Source organism: Parasteatoda tepidariorum, chromosome 5 (genome assembly GCF_982258835.1).
Source record: "Parasteatoda tepidariorum strain Cologne lab strain chromosome 5, Ptep-v5.0, whole genome shotgun sequence".
In the NCBI taxonomy this organism is placed as follows: Eukaryota; Metazoa; Arthropoda; class Arachnida; order Araneae; family Theridiidae; genus Parasteatoda; species Parasteatoda tepidariorum.
The window spans coordinates 67,596,568-67,622,410 of record NC_141759.1 but is presented as its reverse complement, the minus strand read 5'-3'; the positions used below and the strand labels follow the sequence as shown (position 1 = coordinate 67,622,410).

At 26.3% G+C, this 25,843-nt stretch overlaps 1 protein-coding gene across 2 annotated transcripts; it reads right to left on the bottom strand.

The window, feature by feature from the left end:
- Nucleotides 1-234: 234 nt before the first annotated feature.
- LOC107455559 (integrin-linked kinase-associated serine/threonine phosphatase 2C) lies at nucleotides 235-19,743 on the bottom strand. Of its 2 annotated transcripts, none has more exons than XM_016073174.3 (9): nucleotides 19,720-19,743; nucleotides 19,517-19,574; nucleotides 19,272-19,430; nucleotides 14,517-14,640; nucleotides 11,906-12,012; nucleotides 9,892-10,073; nucleotides 9,620-9,741; nucleotides 6,989-7,190; nucleotides 235-5,428 (listed from the first exon to the last, which is right to left on the bottom strand). In XM_016073174.3, exons 1-9 carry the CDS (start codon nucleotides 19,735-19,737, stop codon nucleotides 5,303-5,305), a joined length of 1,098 nt encoding a protein of 365 aa, XP_015928660.3. In that variant the 5' UTR covers nucleotides 19,738-19,743; the 3' UTR covers nucleotides 235-5,302. The 2 variants fall into 2 exon arrangements, with proteins under 2 accessions (XP_015928660.3, XP_087020270.1); XM_087164144.1 differs by lacking the exon at nucleotides 19,720-19,743 and adding an exon at nucleotides 19,653-19,671.
- Nucleotides 19,744-25,843: the final 6,100 nt, after the last annotated feature.

Below are 25,843 nucleotides of genomic sequence, written 5' to 3'. Positions count from 1 at the left end.
GTTTTAAAAATCAAACATTAGTATCTAGTTTTTAACGTTTTTTCAAGAGTATAAATTTAAGGATAATGTTTCTATATTTTTGGAGTCAGATGGTGAAAATATTGAATGGTGACATGGCAAAAATAATGCAGCATGTATGGGAATATAAGTTTAACAATGTTCCATCTAACTAGTTTGGTTAGGCTATTGAAATTTTTTATACAATCATTAGAATAAAAGAAAATTAATATATAATCATTAGAATAAAAGTATTTTATTCAATAACTAAGACAATAGTTACATGACACCATGGGTACAAAAGTGACATCACTTAATTGATTTGAAAGCGTTATTTACAGACAATAACTATGTATAATTTTATTTTGGAACACAAACATTTTGCTTTGACAAAGTGTTCTTCCCCCAAGTAGCTTGCATAGTTAATCAAGAAATATTGAAGAAAAGAAACATTGGAGCATGAAGAGTGAAATCGGTAAAAAAAATTTTTTTTAAATGTATCAAACCCCATTCAATTATACTCCATAAAAAAACAAAATTATGCATATACATATATACTTGCATGCTATAAATATTCACAATTATTAATCAAATATCGCATAGAAGTTAAAAAAAAAAAAAAAACATTTTAACTTAAAATTTTTTTTTGTCAAGTCTCTTTAAAACAATGAATGAGCAGTTCCATGGTACGGTCAACCAAATGATGAAAAATTTAAAGTAAATATTTTTTTTAGCAAACAAGGTGTTATTTTTTAAAGGTAAAAAGTTGAAGATTTTGAAATATTAACTTTTAACTTGATAAATTTATTTTCTAATTAGTATCTGAATACCAATATCTGAAATTTTTAGTCGCATTAAGTGACTATTAAAAAAATCCTGATTTTTTTTATAAATTCATATAAATATTGAGAAGTGAAGTAAATAATCAGTAATGTGCATTATATAAAAACTGGTCCTGTTGCATAAGTACATAGCATTTTAATTTCTACATTGCGCATTTTAATTTCTACAAGAATTCTAATTTTGGTGTTGGACAAATATTTTATGTCCGATACTAAAATGCATAATTATTTGTTCTGAGTAACTAAAATTAGAGCTAGAAAAATGAGTTTTTCTGCTTAAAGCAAGATCCTAAGGTTCCCTGGTATAATTTATTTAAATTTTGTAAATATAAAATAATTCTTTCATAAATGAATAATACCTGAAATTTACACCTGACACTATTGTATTTTTTATATTTAAATTTTTTTTACCTATTTTTCTTACATATTTTTCTCTTATAAAATTAAGTGAAATATGCATTAAAAAAACTAAATACGCCTTTAAATAAATTTTAAACAGCATATTTTACTTCAGTAAGCTAAATTCATGTTCTGTCACCATCATTATAGTTCTCTTTCTTTGACATACTTTGTTATATTTTATAATGCACTCAAAAGAAGGCAGTTGCAATTTCTTTTACTAAATCTTGCTCCTATTCTTTTTAAATTTATTTGAAGCACAAAATATTTAACACAATTAACTTGATTTGAAATTGTGTATATTTGTTTTTAAAATTATCTGACGAGGCATTTAGTATTTATTTCCTCATTTAAAATATTAACTAGTAAAATATAGTTATTTTTTGTTTAACCTGAAGCAAATTCTGTGTTTATTATTCATTATGAACTCAGAATTTATAAAGAATAAATTAAAAAAAACAAAACAAGACAATGGGAAATGAGGTACCATGAAAGTATTGTTTGTGTGCGCCATGATTGTATAATGTCATGTAAAAAAAAAGTATTATATTATTTTGCTAAATTTACAATCTATCTAAAGCCTAACATAGCTATAAATAAAATATGAATTTCCTCACAGAAAGTTTAGATATATGTAATATTTCAATTGCCTACTGGTAAGCAGTTCTGCTAATCCAATGTATATGTATGTAATGATACAATGTACATGTATTTGCAATATGTGAAACAAGTAGGATATAACAAAATTTATCTATTATGGTATGTTTAGTTCAAAAGGTGATTTTATATGGCTAGACATAAGAAAAAAAAACATCTTATAGTATATATAAAAAAAAAATTGTAGCAGATAAAATATTCTACAAAGTGAAAAATGTAGTAAAACACAATGATCCATATGTTCAAATCACCGAGAAATAGAGAGCATTTTAAATTTAAAGAAGCATTTAATTGAAAAAAAAACTCCAAATATTATCAGAATAAAAATTGGAATAATTTTCAGTGTTTACAATGGTATTCATTGATTTACCATCTATTCTACACCTAAAAAAATATTTAAAACATAAATATATAAAACTAATACTTTTTATTACATTTCATACAACTCTGACTACAAAACAATCAATAACCTACAAATACGCATGTAATATTTTCCACGAATATAAGATTTCAATTCAATTTTTTTCTATTGAATGCTGAAACTAAGTAAAATATTACGCATATGCTTGCATAAAATAAAGTAAAACTGATTTTATAACTCAAGATTTAGCATAGCTAAGCTACACAAAGGAAACACAATGAATAATGCCAAAGAAATTAAATGAATTAATTACAGTGAATGAAATTAAAAGAAAAAGAAGGAAAACATAAATGACATTTAAAAGCTTTATAATGACTCATAGTTTCAATGTCCTCAAACAATATATCAAATAAGCGCAAGAAAAAAAATTTATCATTAGTCAGCATAATTTTTTTTTCTCATTACGTTTTAAATTACTGTAACCAATAAAATGATTATTGTTTTAGACTTAGACATTATTTTTCTGTTTTTTGATAATATAACATTTATGTATAAAAGTTTTCAAAATGAAGCTAAGTTTTTCCATAGAAACAAAGCTAATATTTCATAGATTTCTATACTACTGATGATAAGCTTCTACTTTCTGAGGCAATATTAAAATGCAAATTGTATTATTTAATTTACTATAATTAAAATACATTTTTTTAAAACTAAGTTCCAATATAAGTTATTAGCACAAAGAGTAATAGAATTTATAAAAGTATAGGAAATATTACTTTTAATTCTATAACAAAGTAAAGTTTATCATTACATAAAAAATAGGAGTTTGTCCACAAATTGAATAAGTTACGGAAAGTAAGGGTAAAAGTTTGCAAATAAAAAATAAAAAAAATAAGGAATGAGGAATGGGACTTTTCAATAATTTTTTTAACTATTTTCACTGTTTGTAATAACTGGCAACAATTCTGACACATTAAAGCAGTCTTGTTGATTTTTCTAAAAATGCAACTGGCATTACGTTATTTAATTGAAAAATTAGGGCATGATTGAGAAACTCCAATTTTTTTTAAGTAATGGCTTACAATGGATTGCTATTAGATTTATATACATAAGATGAATAATATATATGCTTAGAAAATAATATTTTTTAATTATACATTTATTCTTATAATGAAATTGTTAAGGATTCTGTTGTTATAATAGAGATTAAGAAAAATTAATTTAAAAAAAGGTAATTTACATTTTAAATTTAGTTGGTAAGCAAAAATTTTATGTTATCAAAAATTTTAAATGATAATCAGCAAATTTATGCCATGAATTTATTCAAATATGTCATTAATTTCTGAACAATGTATTTTTACATGCAATTACACATTACTAAGCACTATTTTCTATTATTAGGGATGCTATATAATAAATTTAAATTAAATTTACAAAATATGGATTGTCTATATATAGCATATACTTAGAAATCTTAAATATTATATGAGCTACATATTTTGAAGAGTAGTCATCAAAATTTTTAGGATAATGTTCAATTACAAAGTTGTAAACTATCTTACAAAATTAGGCAAACATATTAAATAGAAAAATAACACAAAACAATATTACTCATTAGTTTCCCCATGTCATCTTACATGGAGGAAAATTCCAATGAATTGGTTCTTATATTTAACATATGGGTTTATATTGCACATCTTTATGTGCAAGTAGCTCTGTATCAGAACTCTGAATTATCAGTTCAGTGTTCATCATTCATGTAAATAAAATGTTGAGCATGTACTACATAACAATAATCTATGCAAATGAGTTATTCTCAAAATAATGGACTGCAGTAAAAGAAAACCTAAGTAATACACCTAACATACCATACACTAAGTAATGTAGAATATGTTTTTAAGCTAAAAACAAAGGAAAAACAATAAAAATTAGAAACTTTGAAGAAAAGTTTACTTTTTCTTCAAAAACTTTCTTTTCATTAAAATTATTAATTAAATATTTTTATTTATGTGATTTATATTTATTTTATTAATTATTTTATTTATATTATATTATTATTTTATTTTTGGCTAAACTATGTATTGCTTTAAATCTTACTTTTGTTAAACTATGTCCATTATTAAGCATTCATTAACTTCTTTTTATTTATTTAGATATTTTCTTTTCAAAGAGTCAATTGTAAAAATAAAAACTGGCATCTAAAATGAGTTACCTACATTGCTGTGCATTATGTTTTTTGCACAATATATTGTGCTTGCTGCACAATACATTTTGTAGAAAGCAGCTTGACAACTATTCTCTTTCCCTCGCTCATGCAATCAATAAAAATAGAATTTCTGATAACTGATAAAAAAAATTGATTTTTGAAAAAATTGTAGTGTGTGCAGTTTATCATACAAAAATATCAAACGTATAAAAATCTATCTCGAATTTAAAACATTATTGCTATTATCAATGCACATTATTGCATGGCAGAACTAGTTAAAATAGCTAACTGCCCTTTTTGTGGACAAAAATCATCAATTATCTATTTATTAGTATTTTCTAAGTTTTAAATTTAATTTTTATAAATTTACTATTTTAAATTTTTTTAAAAAAAAGCCTAGTTAACAAGCGTCGCTATCACATCTTCATTATTTAATCAAAAATGCAGTTGATAAGGTTTACATTTTACACAAAAATTGTGAAAAGAAAGAGAAAAGAAATTATCTAAAAACAAAAACTGCAGTTAATTTTCAATATTCCTTTTCCACACTTGTAATAGTAGAACTATTTATTGGATAAATAAATAATAAATAGTTTAACGATTTATTATCATCTTATAATCTAAAAACAGGACAAAACATTCAGTCAAAATCAAAATTTTACCATGACAGGAAAAATCTGTGAATGAATATATATTTTTCTCATAAACTATAAAAATTTACAAAAACTACTTGATATTTACTACATTATGAAGAATTTGAACCAGAAATATTTTGCTTCTGTAACTTGGATGAAACTGAAATGTTTATTAGTGATTGCTTAAATACTTCGTTTAGTAATTTCAGTTCTTTTTGACAGATAAAATGACAACTGTAACATTATCTCCACTATATTTACGGATAGCTTCATTGACCAATTTATTGCAAGCACTCTCATAACATATTTCGTTTTTATTTTCTGAACGTTCCTGCAAAAGACAAAATGTAAGTTGCAATGAGTTTGCTAGATAACTGAAACACATAAAAAATCAATTGATTCCTTAGTTTAATGTCAAGCATTAATTATTATAAAATAGCATATAATTTAACTTTCATAAAGTGAAACTAAGTTCGGTTATTTGGTGTGTAACATTAGTAAGTGAGTAAAATAAGACAATAATCTAATTAATAAAGCATGTCATTTAGAATAGTTTCAGTATTATTTCTAAAATGTGCAAAGGTATTTCCATAAAATTAAATTTTAAAACTATAATAACTAAATCACAATTTTTATTACATCATCATAATTTCAATGATTATGATATATTTCATATTTTTAAAGATTTTGACATCAAGTTTAAAGGAGATGTGTTAAAATGGGAGGAAAACATGAATTTAATGATATTATGTTTTGAATTTAATGATATGGTTAGCCGTAAGCTAATACTTAATTAGCTTATTTTAGATGGGATGTAGTTAATTAATTTGTATATCATTAAATTTTAAGATAATTGTCAACTTCAGCCTTAAGTAAAAATAATTCTTTCAACTAATATGTAAAATTGAAAAAAAAAAATAAACTTAGAACCAAAGTGATTTTTTTAATTTAATGCCAACTAAGAACAATGATTTCATTAAAAACAATTTTACCGCCATGAGTCACTCAATGATAATAAGCTTATTTAGTGATAAGAATGAAATTGAAAGTTTCAACTAATGATGTTAATAGGATTCTTTTCAATATCCTATATTACAACTAATATTATTATACTATTAAATCTGAGTATATTCTTTGCTGTTGAAAATATCATTTAAATTAATCTCATTAATGAAATTTTAATTAATATTTTAATAAAAAAGTTGTTAAAACATATGGAATGTTTAAAAATTTGAACAATCTAAATCAATTCTAGGTATAAAGCATTTCCAGGAAAAGGGAAACTTCCTAGCCCCTTGATGGAATAAGAAACTATATATTCATTCATAAGAAATATACTCTAAACTCATTAGAGGTTATATATTCATTAAGAGATAGTATATTCATTATTTAATACTTGCCTTAATTTAAAAAATTTATGTTAGACAATTCTAGTCTAGTTAGACAGTTTTCAAATTCTTGTCTGGTGTTTGTTAAATGAAAAACTTTCCAGTCCATTATTAATTGCTCTTCATGAAAGATGACTAAATGTACAAATTATTAATTGATGTCATTAAAAAATTTTGCTCCCTACAGTAGTTTTTGCTCTGTGTGTTTGACCACTTATAGTCACAAAACTGCTTGTTGTATAAGATTTCCAATTTTGATAGTAAGAATCATATATCTTTTAAATAACCAATCATTGTATAATGTAATAAACAACTAATTTTTGCAAATAAAAAATTTGCAACAAAATTTTATATAATTTGCAATAAAATTTGTGTTAATATAAAAAAGTATTATATATATATAAGAAAAGGTAATTTGATTATTTCTTTTTCCAAATACAACTGGTATATTATGCCATAAATATAATAGATTTGAAATATTTATAATAATGAGAGCATATTACTTTTTTACAACTTAAGACTATGTTGATAACTTCTTCAGATGAGAAAACCTTCCACAATCCATCACATGCAAGAAGAATAAACAAGTCATCATCAGTAAGCTGACAGCGTTTAACATCAGGTACAGAGCACAATCCAAGAGCTTTATACTGACCATCTCCAATAGATCTTGACACTTCTATAACTCCCATTACTCTGCCATCTCTTAAATAATAAAAAAAGATTTTATAAAAGACTTTGCTAATTAAAAATTCTAATTAACTTCTAATCTTCTTAAGTAAACAAATAAATGTAATAGCACTGTTTTTTTCTAAGAAAGATCAGCCTAATTAATATACTTGTAAAAATCATAATTGAATAAAAAATGCATATAGTAATTTAAACATGAGTTTTGAGTCAGTGCACTAGCATTCATTGTTTTTCAAAATGCATTTTAATGATATGTGCTCTATTTCACTTGAGCTGAAGTTTAAAATTTTACATTAAAATGCTTTTAAAGGTTTATGTAGGATTATTTTTAAGTTTATGTACAACATGACCATTCCATTTATGTTTTTAATTTCCAGATTAATTCATTTCTGTTTTATTTATTTACAGATTTCTGCATTACAAGTTTTATTAAACCATCTGATATATAAGATTCTTCTTAAACAGTTGTTAATAATGCTAACAGCTTTTCCATGTTATTTTTATTGCAGTACCATGTCTCAGATGCATATAGTAGACAGATTTAACATTACTAATGAAAATTCTAATTTTTGTTGAATTTGTACTCCTGAATTTATTGAGAATAGTGTACATACACATTAGAGAATACATTTATGTATATTAACCTAACACAAGCGTTTAAAAAAAATGATTAGCCTAAAAATTACTATAGAGTAAAATTATTTATCAATATTGTTGTCTTGTCTGTATCAGCAATACATTTTTCCAAAAGTTTGGAGGATAAGTTCTGCGAATTCTGGCACCAGACGACTGTATAGGATATTAATACATTTTACAAATAAAATAGCAAATTAAAATATTTGTTGAATTTCAGCACAATTAGAAACATTTCAAATAGTGATTTGTTTCCTGTTAAAATAACTTCACTAAATAGATCTAATTTTAACTTTAAAAAATTGTTTCCTTACCAAAAGAAAATCTATGTGAGATCAGCATTCCAGATATTTAAAAAAATAAAGTTCTAAATGTTATGAAATTAGAAAAAGCTGAACTTTTACCTTGTAAAACGGTATAATTAAAAATAATAATATAGACAAAAGTATTTTTAATTTATATTTTGAAGGAGACTTTTGTCACGGTTGCACTTAGTCTAATGTTACAATTACTCCTCTATTTAAATTTTTTTAGGGGGGGGGGAATTACTTAAAAAATCTTAATCATCTGCTTCTTGAACTTTAATTAGTTATTGCTTGTCTGGATTTCTGTCAAATTTTTCTGAATATTATGACACACTCTCTAGCTTTCCATGCACCAAGGAGTGTACTACTTCCTACCCTTTCTTTCCGAGATGCAGACTCTGGTCCATATTGATGGAATTCTTTATTTATTATTTTCCTTAAAATTATTTTTACAACCTTATCTTTTGGCTTTAACATTAATACAAATTCTCAAAACCTTTACTTTTTCATCAATTTCAATGTCCTTTATATCTACCTCTTAATACCCTTGAATGTTTCTTTAATATTTAAAATTCTTTCCAATTAAGTGTTCCTTTCGTATTTATCTGCTTATCACCTTTTAAATTTACCCTTTTGTATTTTTTATAATGTATACGTTTGAATGAAAAACCTTTATAAAATTTCAAAACTACTCTTCTGCCACCCATTTCTTGAAATATTATAGGCATCTGTTAAAATGCTTCCTGACTTTATGTTTTAATACCTGTCTTGTGTGTGTTTAGGTCCTAAAAAAATGTTTTGTTCCCAAAAATGTGAGAAATAAAGGAATATATACATAAAAAAATTAAAGGAAATTGTGCTGAATTGAAAGTGTCTTTATTTTGATCTATTCCTTTTCTTCAATATCTCTCCGGTACGCGGTGAGAACAGATTTTGTTTTGTGAGCACAGATTCATTTTTGATTGGAAACATTCCATCACGATCCTAAATGCTATGCTTCTATTTGGATATGGAAAGTTATTGTCTTATATCTTAAATCTATAATTTTGATAACTTTTAGTGCCCACTTTATTCCAAATTTGATGATACCAATCTAGTTAATATTAACCTCACATAGTGTAATTATTGAATTTATTGGATTATTGCTACTTCACGTCGGGTTTGTACTACCCTTTTAGCAAATGATCATATTACTCTTACTTTAATTATTCTAGATTCTATTTCCGGCCTTAATTTGTTTGTTATTTACTTTGAAATCGATAACGTTTGTCTTTCATTCAATGACCGACAAAATATCCAAATACAATTTTGTTCTATTTCAATATACATTATTATTGTGAAGTGACATCCAATATAATTCCAAAACCATCATTAAATCTATCATCCATTATCTTAATAAAGAGCATATTTAATTTATAACATTGCAATCAGTTTTTGTTTTATTTGTAACAACTTTGATCAATAAGATACATAAGACGCTTAATATCATTAATAATTGAATATTACCGTACTGATCCACCAGCCTTTTGAATACGCATCCTTTCTTTGTAATCAGTTGGAGAATGATCAGTGCTTAAAGGAACACAAACATGTTTACCAGCTTTGTTGCTATAACGGCAAAGTATAGCCTAAAATAAAAGTTAATCAAAAGAATATGAATTCAAATAGTGTTTTTTTTTCCCATCATATATGTATTTTACATACAAGTTATATTTGCCTGAGAAAGATTTATTTAAGTTCATTTAAAGAAAATAATAAATACTTTAGATATAAATTACCTTACTGTCCCCAAGATTGGTAATGTATAAAATGTTTTGGATGACAAGCACTACAATGGCAGTAGTTCCATCTTTCCAAGATGGTTTAGATTTTGAAGCTTGTTTCAAGAATTCCTCATCAGTTTTTTTGAAAACATCTGTCAAAGTTCTTTTAATATCTTTTTCAATGTTTACAGAAGGGCCTGCAAAATGAGGAAGGAATTATGAATAAAAGGATTAAGGAAGCAAACAAAATAATGTAGTACTTAAAAAACTTAGAAATCAAACTTAACAAGTACACCTTTTTTAAGATATCAATATTCTTAGTTATTACCACATATATTAAATAGATGCATTAATTAACAACTGTCTTTTAAGTTCACAAAATAATAATTTAATACCGAATAAAAAAATATTTTTTTCTAATTAAATTTCTAGTAATGTAATCTAATTCATAAAGATTTAATGTTCAAGTTATTCATGCAGATTAAGAAAGAAAAGATTAAATAGCTTCAAAAATATTCACTACTACATTAAGAATTTTTTCCCACTCAGGATGCTGAGAGAATCACACATTTTTGTAAGGAATTTCAATAACATTTCGAAACTGGGGAAAACAACTTAATAAATGGCCTCACAAAAACAGCTGCCTCATAATTATTCTTATATCAGTATTCTTCAGTAATTATTATTCTCATATATCATTATCATCATGTATCTGTAATTATTCTTGTACATATAGTGAAAGATTATTCTCGCAGGTAAAAGTTTCTTAGAAATTTATTTTATTAAAGCAATATTAATAGAAATCTTAATTTTAATACTGATATGACTCTCAGAAAGATTTTTACAACGGTTGATTTTCCTTGTGTTAATAATACTATGCACAGGACTTAAGAAAAATGGAAAAATTTCATAAAACAGTTTTACGTAAAAAATGTTCATATGAAAGGCTATTATAGAGAATAAATAAAAAAAATATTCAGCATTACTTTGTTACAAAATAAAGACCCCCAAATGCTATTTTCCAAATAATAATTATTAATATTTGCACAAGTAGACAAATTAACTTCATAAATGGGGTACTACCCATAATATTGAGTTTACATAGATTTTAATAAAAGAAATAATTATCCCTAAATTGGTACATTATTTATTACAAATGGTTATTTTAAGATACAGAGAAAAAGTGCACTTAAAATTCTATTAATGCAATTAGAACATAGTTTAAAAATGAAATAAAAAGAAGCTTTTGATATCTTCAAAGATGTATAAATGTAATTTGACAATATAAACAGATAACTTTTTGAACAGCTACAACAAATTATTAATATCAAATGAATTTCAGAAAGAAAAACGAATTTTAAACAAGTTTTATTTTACAATTGGAACCTAGCAAAAGGTAGTACTAGAATAAAAATGTATTGAATACTGTTTTTAAAATAAAGAAAAGAAAGACTTATAATTTTCAAAATAAAATTTTAGTCTTTGCTTTTCATATTACTAAAACAAATAATGAATATATACACCAGTTCTTCAGTAGGCTATAAACACTAATTTTAAAAATAAAATATGATACAAAAAAAGCTTTACTTTTATTTAATTTCAACTTTCTTAATAAGAAAATATTTTAACCATACAATACTTGGTCCCAAATCATATTCTCATTTAACATATGAGTCCCAAATTTAAGGGGGAAAAAAATCTTATCACCGAGGCAAAATATGATAAATTTAAAAATATTCTTTCACATACAACAGGAACTTATAGAAAGGTTGTTAGTTTTTCATTGAAAGCGTGAACTGAAAAATTTCAGAAAAGTTAATATTTTATGAAAGTAAAATACATTTATGCAACTTCATTGTACGGCAGCATACCTATTGACAGGATTGTTCGAAACTTGGGCGTAGAATACTTCCAATTTAAAGAGATCCCCCCTCTAACAAAGAATTCGGTGCAACGGTCTAAAATGACTGACCTTAAATCTAATGAAGCAAAATGGTTAAATAAATTCAGACTGGAACACTGTGGATACCCTTGGGAAATTTTTGTGCCAGATGCGTATGAAGTTGATTGGCAGCAAACTTGGATGCTCTAGCTCCTCCATGTCCATCAAATACTGCATAATATGAAAGCCTGGATCTGGAAACAAGTAAACAAATACATGTAACACTATGCTATTTAGATAAATTTTGCTACAAATCAAAATTTAAACTCACAGATACAATGCAAATAGTTGCACTAAGTTTGCTTAATATGTTAAGAAACAAAAAAATAATTTAAATTTTTAATATATAAAAGTAAATTTAAAAATACAATGTCAGTATGTGCAATGTATTGTATTATTTTAATACATTTGAAAAAATATTTTTATAACTTATCACATTCTAATTTTCTTATAATATTTTAAGTTTTAAATAGGATGTAAAAATTAATTCAAAAATTCTATTTATATAAGATAAATGTACCATGAAAATGTAATATGTTTTTAAAAAATAAAATTTTATCTCAATACTAATTAATTTCAATTTGATATTTACAATTGAGAAAAACTATTTTTAGAGTGGAGTAAATATGTACTCTGATAATTAATCTTTCAATATTGTTTTCAATAAGATTTATGTGCACGCATTTAATAAAAGTTTTTATGGATTATCATAGAAATCATAAAAATTTTTTATGAAAGTAATACGAAATAAATTAATCTAGTGAAATACAATTAGTAAATATTTATTAGAAAATCATTTGAAATGCAAATAAATAAAAACAGTAAAGAAACTTTTTCATAAGAGTCAAGGTTTCTGATTATAGTGTTTAGCATGTGATATATAGCATATCATATACTACACGGAAAAAACTTCAAGAAAACGCACTCAAGATCTGTAAATGTGCTCTACTTTTATCATAAATTGACAATAAAGATTGAATAAATTGTTCACTAAAAACTGATTATTCAATCTTGTAAAATCAAGAGACTGATAAAAATATAAATTATGATAGAATAATTTTGAAAAAACATTGCAAGTGTGCATGAAACTATCATGGCAAAAAGTGATCACTGTAATATGTGGCTTTAAATTCATGGGTTAGAATATAATTATATTGAAAATTAGGTACTTGAAAATCATGGGGAAAAACATAGCTTTAGGTGCTAAAAAAGCGATCCATGAAATGATGTAAATTTATTGTAAATTGAGAGTGTATGAGTAATTTAATATTGTAAATGCTTAGTAAAAACATATTAACAATTTAGTTAAAAAATTGCGTTTTGTTCTAGTTAAATTTTATCTCTTTAAGAATAAAATTCATTTTAATTTTCTGAAAGCACTCTATTACTCCTGGTTTTATTCTTTAATTAATTATGGTGCAATAATATATGGCGGTGAATATAAAACTAATTTACTTCCTTTAATCTCAGTTCAGAATAAATGCTTCAAGTTTATTAATTCTCTAAATATAAATAATTCAGGTATAACTACTACCAATACAAGAATTAATCTACTACCATTTTGCCATAATGTATTTTTTCATATTTTACTTTATTTACACAACAATAAATTAATATGCAAATTAAAAACTAATGTGTCTGAAAGGAGACCAACTGAAATATATGAGATTCCCCACTTTGCAAAAGAAATTTCCCAAAAACAGTTTTTTTACTTAGCACCTAAATTATATAATAAATTACCATTTCAGTTGCAAAATATCCAAATATATTCTTCTTTTAAGTGTGCTTTATTTCAATTTGTGATGAACATTGACGATTTAGATCTCTATTTTTCTCTTTAAAGGAAGCATCTGATTTTTTATACCAGTCTTGGGCCAATCCAAATGAATTTCTTATGTTACCTTTGTTATTTTTTTATATAGTTTCATGTAATTTTTATTTTTTTACTTCTATTTTAAATTTATTGCATTAACTTTCTTTGTCGCCTGGACAGGATTTTCAAATATATATTCTTTGTATTTATGTGTTTGTTTTTGTTCCCAATAAAGCTTTGTTTGTTAAAAATTTTTAAAAAATCAGAGTTTTGAAAACCAAATGGAAAATCATCACAGCGCACGGTTAAAAAAAAGATGAACAAAACTAGGTGGAATCCTGCCAAAAGCTGACATGTGTGACTTGAGAGTAAAGTTGATAAGTATCATGCTGTGTAATGCAACATAAAAAATTGGGGTGCAAAAAATAATAAAATAAATAAAAAATAACATGGAAAATTTCAAAAGAATATTTGCAGTCAAAGAATTTTTGGAAATGTGACATATAATGCAAGTATTATAGTTTTACATTGGATACTTTGTTGAAAAATTAATGTTGCATCATTGTGTTAAATGCATGATTGGTAATGTGTATAACTCATAGATACATAAAAAAAAACAATTGTTCAATAACATCATTAGTTGCATAGTGATTATTTAAAAAATTTGAAAAACAAATAATAATAAAAAAAGACAGGGTGAATTCAATTTTAATAAAATATAAAAAATATCATAAACGCAAAAGAAAACTATTTTAAATAAAAAATGAATGATGAGTTAATATAAAGATCATTGTTTTAAATATAGATAAAACACAGCTGTTACATAATAAATGGCAGTATAATAGAAAAAAAAGGAAGATACTTAAATCAGAGAATTCCTCTTACATAGATGGATGAAGATCTGAAATAAATTTATGATAATCATCAATTAATATGTGGAAGTCTTGCATTTCTTCTCTTTCACCTTTCTTTTCTGCAGAAAAACCTTGGATATCATACAATTTTTCTTCTGAAATAGAAAAGAAATTCATGCTTTAAAATCTAGCCGACTATTATTTGAAAATATGTAACTATAATAAACATTGAAATTAAGAAATCAATAATAAATAACATTAAAGCTTAATATAAATAAAAGAGAATTGATCAAATGATTAAACACACAAAAATTTGAAACAATAAATAAAAACTAATTGTTACAATTAATTGAGATATAATGTAAGATTCATGAAAATTCCAATCCAACTTAAGTAATTTAAACTTTTTTTTGCAAAATAGTTTTGAAACACAAGTTTCAACTTCCTGTTGCAGATTTTTTATACTTCTCAACATCTTACCTTGACATGGTTGTAAAAGCCAGAATATTAACTTACTCTACTCTGAATTACTTTAAATTGTGCACCAAGAAACAATATATTTTTGATTTTAAGCAATTGTCATTGAAAACATTTATTATATGAAGAAAATCAAAATTAAATGTTAATAGTGAGCTTTATGAAATTTTAGCTAGCAATATACTAGGGCTTGAAAAATCCCAAATATGTAAGAATTATAAAACAATGCAATTTTCACATGCCTAGCTCAGTATGCTAGTCTAAAAAATACATGCGCAAAGGAAACTTTTACAAGGTCAGGCATATTTTCTTCCTAAATGATTATTGAATAATGAGTATTGAATGAATATTATTGCATACACCAGGAATTAATATCTGTAAATAAATGTACTATAAAAATAAAAAGAATAAATTTTTTTTTTTTTATATGCTTTGTGGGTAGTCTACGAAGAAGAAAATCTTAATAAAAAACAAAATCTCAATAAACAGAATTCATAGAGTGAAAGAAATACAGAAGATAATTAGTTTCCAATTTAATTTAATAATAAAAAATAAACTAGCAGTACTTTTTTAGAACATTTTGATTTTTATTTATTTATAGATACAGGATAATCTTCTTCACTTTCCCAAAAAGACAAAACAGAAGAGCCAAAGCAGATATGAATATTAAGTGGGAACAGATTTTAAATAAAATTCTTACAAATAAAAAAATTACCAGGCTGAGATTTTTAATGCCAGTAGAGTTTAAGCTGATTTCAAGTAAGAATTATAAAACAAGGCTGTTTTTGTGTTTTGTTTCCTATTGCACAGTGACTGTTATAAATTAATTTTTAATGAAAGTAAACATGATTATCACGGAGGATAAAAAATAATGATAAGCTAACTTTGTTTCATAAATTCTTAATCATAAAACAATTCAATAACATCTTAGTATTTTCAACTGTAATTGGCTTTCTTTTTCTCTCTACATCCTTGAAACTATTTATACTGCCCATTCAGCATTTTAGTGATTCACGCCAATATTTGAAGGGTGATGAATTTGTATTTTACCATAAATAAAAAAAGGAACAATGAATCTGTAAAGTTAATTACTATTAACAAAGAAGCATTATTATTATCATCAGAAATATTTAGTAATACAAAACATACATGTCTTTCCCCAACATGCTTATTTCAAAACAACTAATTTTTTATTACGGCTCATGTACAAAGTTTGAAGATTTAGTTTACACAGTTTGAAGAAAAGGTATCTTATGCAACAATTAGGCGGTGGCCTCTGAGAAACTCAACTGAAGTTTAAAATTAAATTAAATAACTGCTTTTCATCAAAAATAAATTAACACTGAAATAAAAATGCAGGCTTGTTTACATTTTAATATTCTTACACTGTTATGACAAGTAAAATTGAAAACTATCTCAGCTTTATTTGACTAGTTAAAAATCTTGCAAAAATTTTTTTTCCAAATTTTTTACTATTACTATAAAAGAAAATTAGTCATTTTTGAATTCTGCAGAAAAGGAAATTCCTTTTTACTCCTTTTCCAACCAATGCAAAGGCAATATAAAATTACATTTGAATAATATAAAATCACACATTGGGATTCCTATTTATGTGATTTAAGATTGCGCATCATGTTTTGTACTTTCCCAATTTTATTTCAAATATTGCGCTCCATATTCACACAGTTTAAAAGCCACTGTTATAATTCGCATCGCAACCTAAAAATTATACACCGGAATTCCTATTCATGTGATTTTGAAAATGAAATACCGAGATTTTTATTAATATGTTCTCAAAATTAAACATCGAGATTCATATTTACGATTTTAAAATCAAACATTCAAATTTGTATTCATAAGATTTTTTAAATTAAATTTCGAATTCATATTCACGCGATTGTTTCGAGTTTCAATTAAATGTCGAGATTTGCATTTGCGTGATTTAAAAATCCCCCTTTGAGATTCATACTCGCACAATTGAAACAAATAAGTTAAATCCTACTTAGATACGTTTATTAAAACGTTCATAACATTTTGTGGATAAATGCTTCCTACGTAACTTTCTTTTTGTTCAAATTCAAGGTATTTTTTTTCAATTATCTAAAAACTGCTTTTGGCACGTAAACATTTTTTAGATATCTATTTTCAGTTTTTTTACCTAACTCATTCCTGTGGTATGAATCAACATAAAGTTCTATAAAAATTAAACATTTCTAAAAAAAATTGTGATTTTCAAACGAATTGCGTCAAAATGAGGTGGTGACGAAAGGGTTGAAACTAGTTACAAGAGTTTATTCAACAGGGATGAGATTAGCCAAAAGGCAAAAAAGCTGAATTTCCACGATAGTAAATTACACGCAAGCGCAACCCTTTAATAATAAATTCCAGACAGTTTAAGGTAATAAATAATGTTTTGACATACAATTGTGTACTAATCTATTATCATATAAATGATTATATTGATACTTAACATTTAGTGAAAATAAAAATTACCAATTGAAAAAATAAGGCTGGAAATTATATTTTTCCTTAGTTCACATACGAAACAATTATTACTTGAAAAACTACCTGGTTTAGCAAATTAAAACTACTGAGAATATACATTAATATTTCATTTCTTTTAATAAATACTGTTATGTGATTTATAGCAAATATATCAGTAATATTACTTTTTAAATTATTTTGGGAAAAAAAAACTTTAACAATGGACCGAATCATTATGTTCATATTATAGTCTAATCTAACTAGAGCCCTCTGAAACATATAAGCGAAGTAGAAATATATAGTAACTCCTTAACATACAAAAATTGCTATTTTAGTTTGAAAAATTACACAACAATCAGCAACTGTTTAGATAATTGTTTTTATTTGATAAGAATTTTGCATTTTATAGCATAAATAACAGCGATTATAAATAAAATTTTGAAGATGAGTTAATTAACTCTTTTTCCAAAACAAAACAAAATTTAATTAAACCCCTTTTTAAGCGATTGCTTTTGTTTGCTATATCTTTTATGTTTGCTATATTTAGTCGTTAGTCCATCTTCAAACATCTTGTGACAAATCCTATTTTTTCTTCTTTGCAAGCACAGAATGTAAGTTTTGAATATATTCCCTTCCAGTTTCTCTGATGTTGTAACACTTACATATACTAATAATCGTCATCAGAAAAACAGTCACCTTAATAGTAACTAATTTTAAAAAAATTACTTCTTACAAGAATCGTGATAGTTGATCTTAAAATTGCGTGAATATGAATAACAATTATGGATTTTGAAATCACATGAATATGTAACTAGATATACGATTTTGAAAATGAGAAAATACAAACTGGGATATCGAGTTTTTAAAACGCGTAAATACAAATCACGATTCATAATTTTTAGATCGCGTAAATACGAATCATGATGCGTAATTTTTAGATTGCATAAATAAGAATTATGATGCATAATTTTTAGAGTGCGTGAATGCGATCCCAATGCCTTATTTTAAAATCACGCATAAATACGAAAATCAATGTTTGATATTATAAACCACATGAGCAAATCAAGACATTGAATTTTAAACTTGCGTGAATACGAATCGCTACGGATTTTTCATCTATTATCTACTATCGGATTTTTAAATCTCGTAAATAAGAATCGCAACGTACAATATTCAAATCGCGTGAATAAGAATCGCAACACGCAAATATGAAAAGCTATGTTTGATATTAAAATCGTGTGAATAAGAATCGAGATATTAGCAGATTCCAGGCTTGAGACCTCTAAAAGGCTTGTTAGAAGCAGCGTCGTTATGACTACGAAAATCGGATCTATCTGGAGGGCGGGTAAAAAATTCAGAAAATCTTATCTGCTACGTGTAAAAGGGGAGAAAATAGCTAAAATAAGTAAAAATGAGAAAGGATTGGTAGCTATGTAGTTTGAATTTTCTGTTTCCCTTTGAAAATCGGTGAAGCGGAATACTTATAAAAAAAGTGAAATTTTTAGAAAATCTGAATTTTTGATTAAAAAAAAAGCTGAAATTCAAGAGATAAAAGTGAAAAAAGCGGAAATCTGCTAAAAAGCGGAAAACTCTCATCCCTGATTCAATCAATGCGTGAAGAAAGTTTTTCAATTGAGATTTTGTGTTCGCAAGCAAATTTTTATTTTACTTAAGTCTGCTTCGAGATAAAGACCATTTTTTTGCTAAAAGTACCCATAAAAAATTTATAAAGCATGGGCAAATGTGCAACTGACCATTTAACATTTATGAGCATAGTTTTTCTAAACTCACCATAAAATTAATGATGATAAATACTTGGACTTACCATTCAATATTTCACAAATGTTTTTTCCATTTTCATCTTCAATTTTTCTTTTGACACCACGAGTTTGTGTAGAAGGATCAGGTAAATCGGAAAATATATCAATGCTAGCATTACCCCAAGAATGAGTTTCGGGACTTAAAATAGAAGCTTTTTGAGAGCCTATATTTAAAAAAATGTAAGCAATAACATTTATAAAAAAATATTCAGTTATAATAAAATAATTTAAGAATTAGTTTGTAACTTACCAGGTTCTGGTAAATCTTCAAATAAATCCATAGCTACGCCAAAATATTTACACAATATCTGTAAGAAAAAAATCAAGTGACTAAAATTATTAAGAACATAGAATTTATTTCAAGTCATTCTACTGTATGAATTTACTCTCAACTTCAGGATTTTTTTTTTATTTATAAAAAAAGTTAGCAATTCCAATTGATTTGTTAAATACCGATATTATTGTTGACATAAAACGCTTAGGGAGGTTTATGTTTGCTTAAAAATTGTATTTTGAAACGTATTCAAGTGCCTCTTTCTGTTAAACTTAATATTTTCAATAAAAGTATATGTAAAATTCTCTTTGCATGTTATTTGTGTAGTACAGTCCGCAAAAAAAAAAAGATATCACCCTGAATAACTTTCGTTCTAATGATCCGATTTTCACGAACTAAGTGTCAATCTTAATGGTTTCTGGGGGTGACCTCAAATATGCTAATTAATTAGTGCTAACTATTAATTAAGTTACGAAATCAGACACAAAAACGTACTTTCTCTGAATAAACATATATTTTTTTTTACATATTTGGAATCTAGACACTTGAATTAGGGGGGGTAGACAAAATTTTAAAACAATTGGGTCGTAAATTGGGTTGCAATAAAGGTTTATATATTTGGCGATAGTCCAGAAAACCGCCAAAAAAAGTCGCCTGCGCAAATAAATATTTTAAGATAACCCATTGACTGATTCAAAAGAGAAACGCTTAATTTTACTAGGTTGCTAGGCAACCAATTTCTGACTGTAAAAAAATTGAAATAATGTTTTGTGATTGCTCTGAGAGGTTTAATTAATAGTTAATAGAAAACATCTCGAAGTTTCTAGGCAATAGACAATTTTTAAGTTCATTTATGTTCAAAAAGCAAAAAAAAAAAAAAAAAAAATTATTTTATTCTCCTTTGAAAAGAAAATTTGAATCGATTTATAAGTTTTTAGAATTTAAATACATGAACTTTTTATCTGATATTATTTAGATTATGCTATTTTTGCTATGTTTATTTGAGGATTTCATACTAAAATCAAATTAACATAACTTATACAAAATTTAAGCTATATACAAAATTAGCTATATACAAAATTTTAGGGATAATGATTTTTACAGCTTTAATCGAGTCTTCTAGGCATGAAAGTTTGAAGGAAAAAAAAGTGCTTGAAAAATAAAATGTAGATTGTATAGTAATTCTAATGCACATTCACAAGGTTTTCTATAATTTACGATATTTCTTTTTTCTATAACTCAATGAATTGCTGAATGTTTAGTGACATTTTAAAAACATTGAAATATTTTATGTCTAAGAATAGGATATTGAAATAATATGTTGCATATTGTATGATTCATCGTTTAAAAAATTGCTTCATTTTGCTAGATATTTACGTTACATGGTTTTCTTTGGATAAAGATGATTAGCAAATAGCATCCACATGTTTCGATACATTCTGAAACTTACGTTCGCAAATTCACCATAAAATGTCGCACAGCATATTCTTCAATTACGATAAGCTGCATTTACCACCAAATACTGCTACTATGATTATTTCTGTTTTCTTATATATATATATATATATATATATATATATATATATATATATATATATATATATATATATATATATATATATATATATATATATATATATATATATATATATATATATATATATATATATATATATATATGTCCGCCTGTGTTAACATCCGTTAATTCAGGCATCTACAGGGCGACAGATATCTGTGTGGCCTAAGGATTCCTAACGAGCATCAAACATTCTCAAAATTAAGTGTTCATTCACTGGAAAATTTAGTGTTTATTCAATTTAAGAACTGTTCCTTCACTTGGTTATCTTACTACTTATTATTTAAGCCACCAAAAGCTTAAAACAATATTATGTAAGTTATCTAATTTTTTTACATAATTTGCATTTATTAACAAATATGTCGACATGCATTTAATAACAAATACGTCATTTAGCTAAAATTACAAATTTTGAAATTTTTATGATTTTTTTTAAAGACAAGCTAAGCTTAAGTATTCCATCACTGGTTAGTTTACCCTATAAGAATTTGAGAAATTTGCGATGTTGTGAGAGATGCTTAAAAATGTTGACTACGCATTTTTATTAATATTTATGAAATATATATTCAAGAAATTGATGAATATTTTATTCCAAATTTATTCATTCGTATGTATATTATTGAAATTTTATCAGTTATTGAGAAAAAAAAACTAAAAACTAAAAAATAATCACATTAAAGAAGCACAATCTGTTGTATAATCATATTCTATCAGAAGCATGCTTTTATAAAACTCCACATTCTCTGAATAAAATGTATTATATTCAATAAAATGTTTTATTCAAATTTCTTTACTAAATTGCAAATATAATTTTAGACGACTAAAAAAGAAACATCGTATTTTATAGCTTAAAAAAATAAAAATGAAAAGATAAGCAAACGATTATTAGCGAAAAAAATATGAATGAAATTTTATGCTAAGCGCGCGAAGTCAAGTTCCTCGCAAGTTTATCACATTTTAATATTAATCGCCCCATTTAATCATTTCTTCATTGTCGCCAAATTATTTTTTTAAAAATAATTAATTTTAATTTTTCTCAGCTTCTAATAAATAAAAACAGTTGAAACTTTAGATTTTTCAATTGAAAAATATGTAGATTAATATGGTATAAAAAAATTCATACCTTGTAATTCAAAAATTTTTCATTCTTTATTTAATTAAATAATAAAAAATAATTAACAGTTATTAAAAATTATTTTTTTCATGAAATTATCTTTGGGTAAATGAGTTTTATGACTGGGTGAAATTTTCTTCGAATTGCTTTATTAGTTTTTAAAATATGACTAAAAACGTAAAAAGTGAAATTAACATTAAGTGGTACGAACTTTGGATCGCTCTCCTGACCAAACTATGGGGACCATATTTCCCAGATTGCTGCTACCCCCTATATTTTGAAGGTTAAAAATTGAAATATGTAAGAAAAAATATATCTTTATTCAGAGAAAGTACGTTTTTGTGTCTGATTTCGTAACTTAATTAATAGTTAGCACTAATTAATTAGCATATTTGAGGTCACCCCCAAGAACCATTAAGATTAACACTTAGTTCGTGAAAATCCGATCATTAGAACGAAAGTTATTCAGGGTGATATCTTTTTTTTTTGCGGACTGTACGTCAAAGCGATTCACGTATGTGAAAAAAATCGCTCGAAAAAAACCGAATGTGAAAAAAGAAAATCGTTCATGCAAATTCAGAGATGCAACTGAGAACTTGATGCCGTGTTTTTCTTCGATAAATGCATTTTACCAAACAGGTCCACTCGCAGTGGACTGATCACCGACCAGCAGATCACCGAAGTCAAGCATCACTGGCTACGGTCAGTGTGTGGATGGGTGACCACTCGGATCAGTCTGCGTAGGGACCGAGGGTGTGTGGTATTGGTCCTCGTTAAACTGTCCAACCGTAAAATGCTCGACTTCGCGTGCAGGTCGTTGGGCTACCGAAGCGGGGGTGCACAATTTTGATCCCCTCTGCAGAGGTTCTAAATTGTGATGGCATGTCATCGGATCATCCCCAGGGATGTTTCCCAGACCGTCGCCAATAGCCCATTGTGAAGCTCTAGTGCGACGTAAATGAACTACAGCAACAAACAGGTTTTCGTTTGCATTTCCAAATTCGCATACGCGAATCTTTCGCTTTAAAGGCCACTTTAGTTAAAGTGGCTCTTGAATGCTCGTGAAGTTATTGACTTTATTCTCGAACTTCGAACGTGGTTAGCGTTCTAAACGGCAGGGTTATTTAACTTCAGGTAAAAGATTCGCTAGCATTAATTTCCATTTTTTTTTTTTGCTACATCACTATGACAGAGGAGGACAGTAGGACTTCCTATAAGTTTAATATTTTTTATTTCATTTTATTTAGGAAAGAAGGTGAATTTTGACTGACGCAAAATGTTTCCACCAAAAAAAATGTTGTTCTTTCCAGATCTGTGATAGTACTAGAACACCTAAATAGACAGAGGAGTCAAAATGTTCAAAGTACCACTTGAAATCTCATATAGTAGAAAATTTTCTTATGAATCTTTGTCAGACGTCATGGGAGAAATCCATGATCCTTATGCAAGTCCATTACACAGCGGTGCAAAATTCCGGCGGATCCAAAAGAAGTCCAAGAGTTATTGCTATTTTAAGTGCTTTTTTTGCAAATTTTTCTCTTTTTTTTGCTTTATGTTATATTTTGTTTTGCTCCCCAAAAATTATGAAACTTAGAAACTTGAAATTACGAAGGTGTGAGGAAAAATGTACAAGAAGTAAAAGGGAATAATAAAAATTAAGATGTGATTATTCATTCAAAAATCATCATTTGTTAAACTTGTTGTAAAAATACCATGTTTACTGCCCTCTGAAATGCAATTACAGAGTTGAAATTTGACGTGATGAAAGTCTTATTCTCATTTATAAGCTTTAATAAGTATTTTTTTTTTTAAATTTTTTTACGGAATTTATTTGCTTGAAAGTTATTGCAATTTCAAGTGCTTTTATCGTGGATATTCTTTTCACTATTTTTTCGCTTTAAATAAAGATTAATTATCCATTGTTGCATGAAAATATATTTATCTGTCTCGAGATTTTCCTTTTATAAGGTGATTGACTGGGCCTGTTTAAAGTTTTAACCTTTTTAGCTGTAAACCATCTTGTCACAATTTTCGATACGTGCTCACAGTCACAGGGAAAAAATACAGCATAAAGCATCGTCTGAATACAGCTGGATTGTGTGAAAAAAACTTCTCAGCCTAACAAAGAATAATGTTCAGTATTTGTTAATTACCGCTTTTGGCGACGGAGCATCTTTCTTAACGCACTCTGTAATTACGCCAACATGGCAACCTTAATCTTTTCATGCAGTCTATGTTTTAACGCTAAGCAAAACTATACGCGAAAATAAACGCATTATACTGACCAATTGTTTTATTCATTTAGCACAATCTCCGTACATTTTAGTACTTAAAGATTCAGAGTTGATCTAGATCTCCTGGAATAACTTCATCTTTTAAATGAATTTCGTAAATTCATTTCGCTAAATATGACAGAGATCATAACTTAAACAGCAAGCGTGGCAGCATTAAAAGTCAAAAGCCAGCTACCGAAGTTAAATAATGTCGGAGACTTTCCTCTAAGTTTTGGAAATCTGAATTAATCCCTTTACTGTGCTAAAACTTTGGTTAGAAGTCAACGGAAAAATATTTCGTCTCCTTTTTTTCCCGAACTGGATTATTATATAGCTTATTATTTTCAATACCGACAAGTTAGTCGTTATTTAACTTTGTTAAGGTATCCAATCACCCTTTTTTCTCAAAAATCGAACAAATTATCGATTTTTTGGTTTTAACATTTTATTATGCTTTAAACATCCAGCTTTCTAAATCTGTTTAAATTTTGTTTTTAGCTTTAATATAACCCGAGTTATAGCATTTTAACGAAACATCTCCTTAGAAATTGTGAAACCGGAAGTCACATTCTTGCACAGGATATGAATGATTTCTGCTAGTTTCGTTTTGATTTCTGCTAGTTTTGCTTTGATTACTTACGTATATTTGAATATTATTCACTTAAGGGCAGTTTTTTTTATTACTTTTTTGAAATGGCAACGTTTTTCTTAGATATTTATAAGTTTTTAACCTGGCAATGAATTAATAATCAATGAATCAGATCCTTGTTTATCTTTGATACTTGTGATTGCGCTTTATTTAGATCTTCAATTTATAGTTATTAATTTGTTAATTTTGTTATTTTCTTGTTAAATTTGCTGTTGTTTTTTTATTTATTATTAATAAGTTTTGTTCTGTTTGACTTTGTTTTTGTTTACATTATTTTGAAATTAATAATGGGGAAGTCAATTCCCCGTAAGAGGAAGCGGCAGTTTTACGGCAATCGTCATACTAATGATAGTATGATGAACTCTAGTACAGCTAGTTCATCAAAATTAAATGATTCATTAGTGAACAATAATGATTCCGATGGAAAGGAGGATTTTTCTGGTAACAGAATATTTGATCTATCAATGCTGTCATTGGTATTCAACAAACTAGCATGTCCTCAGTGTTCAAATTTGGGGTTTATTTTTGAAGAGGATTCAAGATATGGATTGTGCAGTAATCTCGTTTTAAAGTGCCATGAGTGTATGTTTACTGAAGGATTTTCTTCATCACCTAAAATAAATAATGCTTCCGAAATAAATATGAGATTTGTATATGGCATGAGACGGATAGGCAAAGGATATTCAGGTGC

What these genes read in the sequence shown, in the direction of transcription:
- LOC107455559 (XM_016073174.3), bottom strand. An exon ending in TGAAGATTTACCAGAACCTG is followed by an intron (nt 19,431 to 19,516) that starts GTAAGTTACAAA and finishes TTTTAAATATAG; the next exon opens with GCTCTCAAAAAGCTTCTATT. An exon ending in CCAATCTTGGGGACAGTAAG is followed by an intron (nt 9,742 to 9,891) that starts GTAATTTATATC and finishes CTTTTATTTTAG; the next exon opens with GCTATACTTTGCCGTTATAG.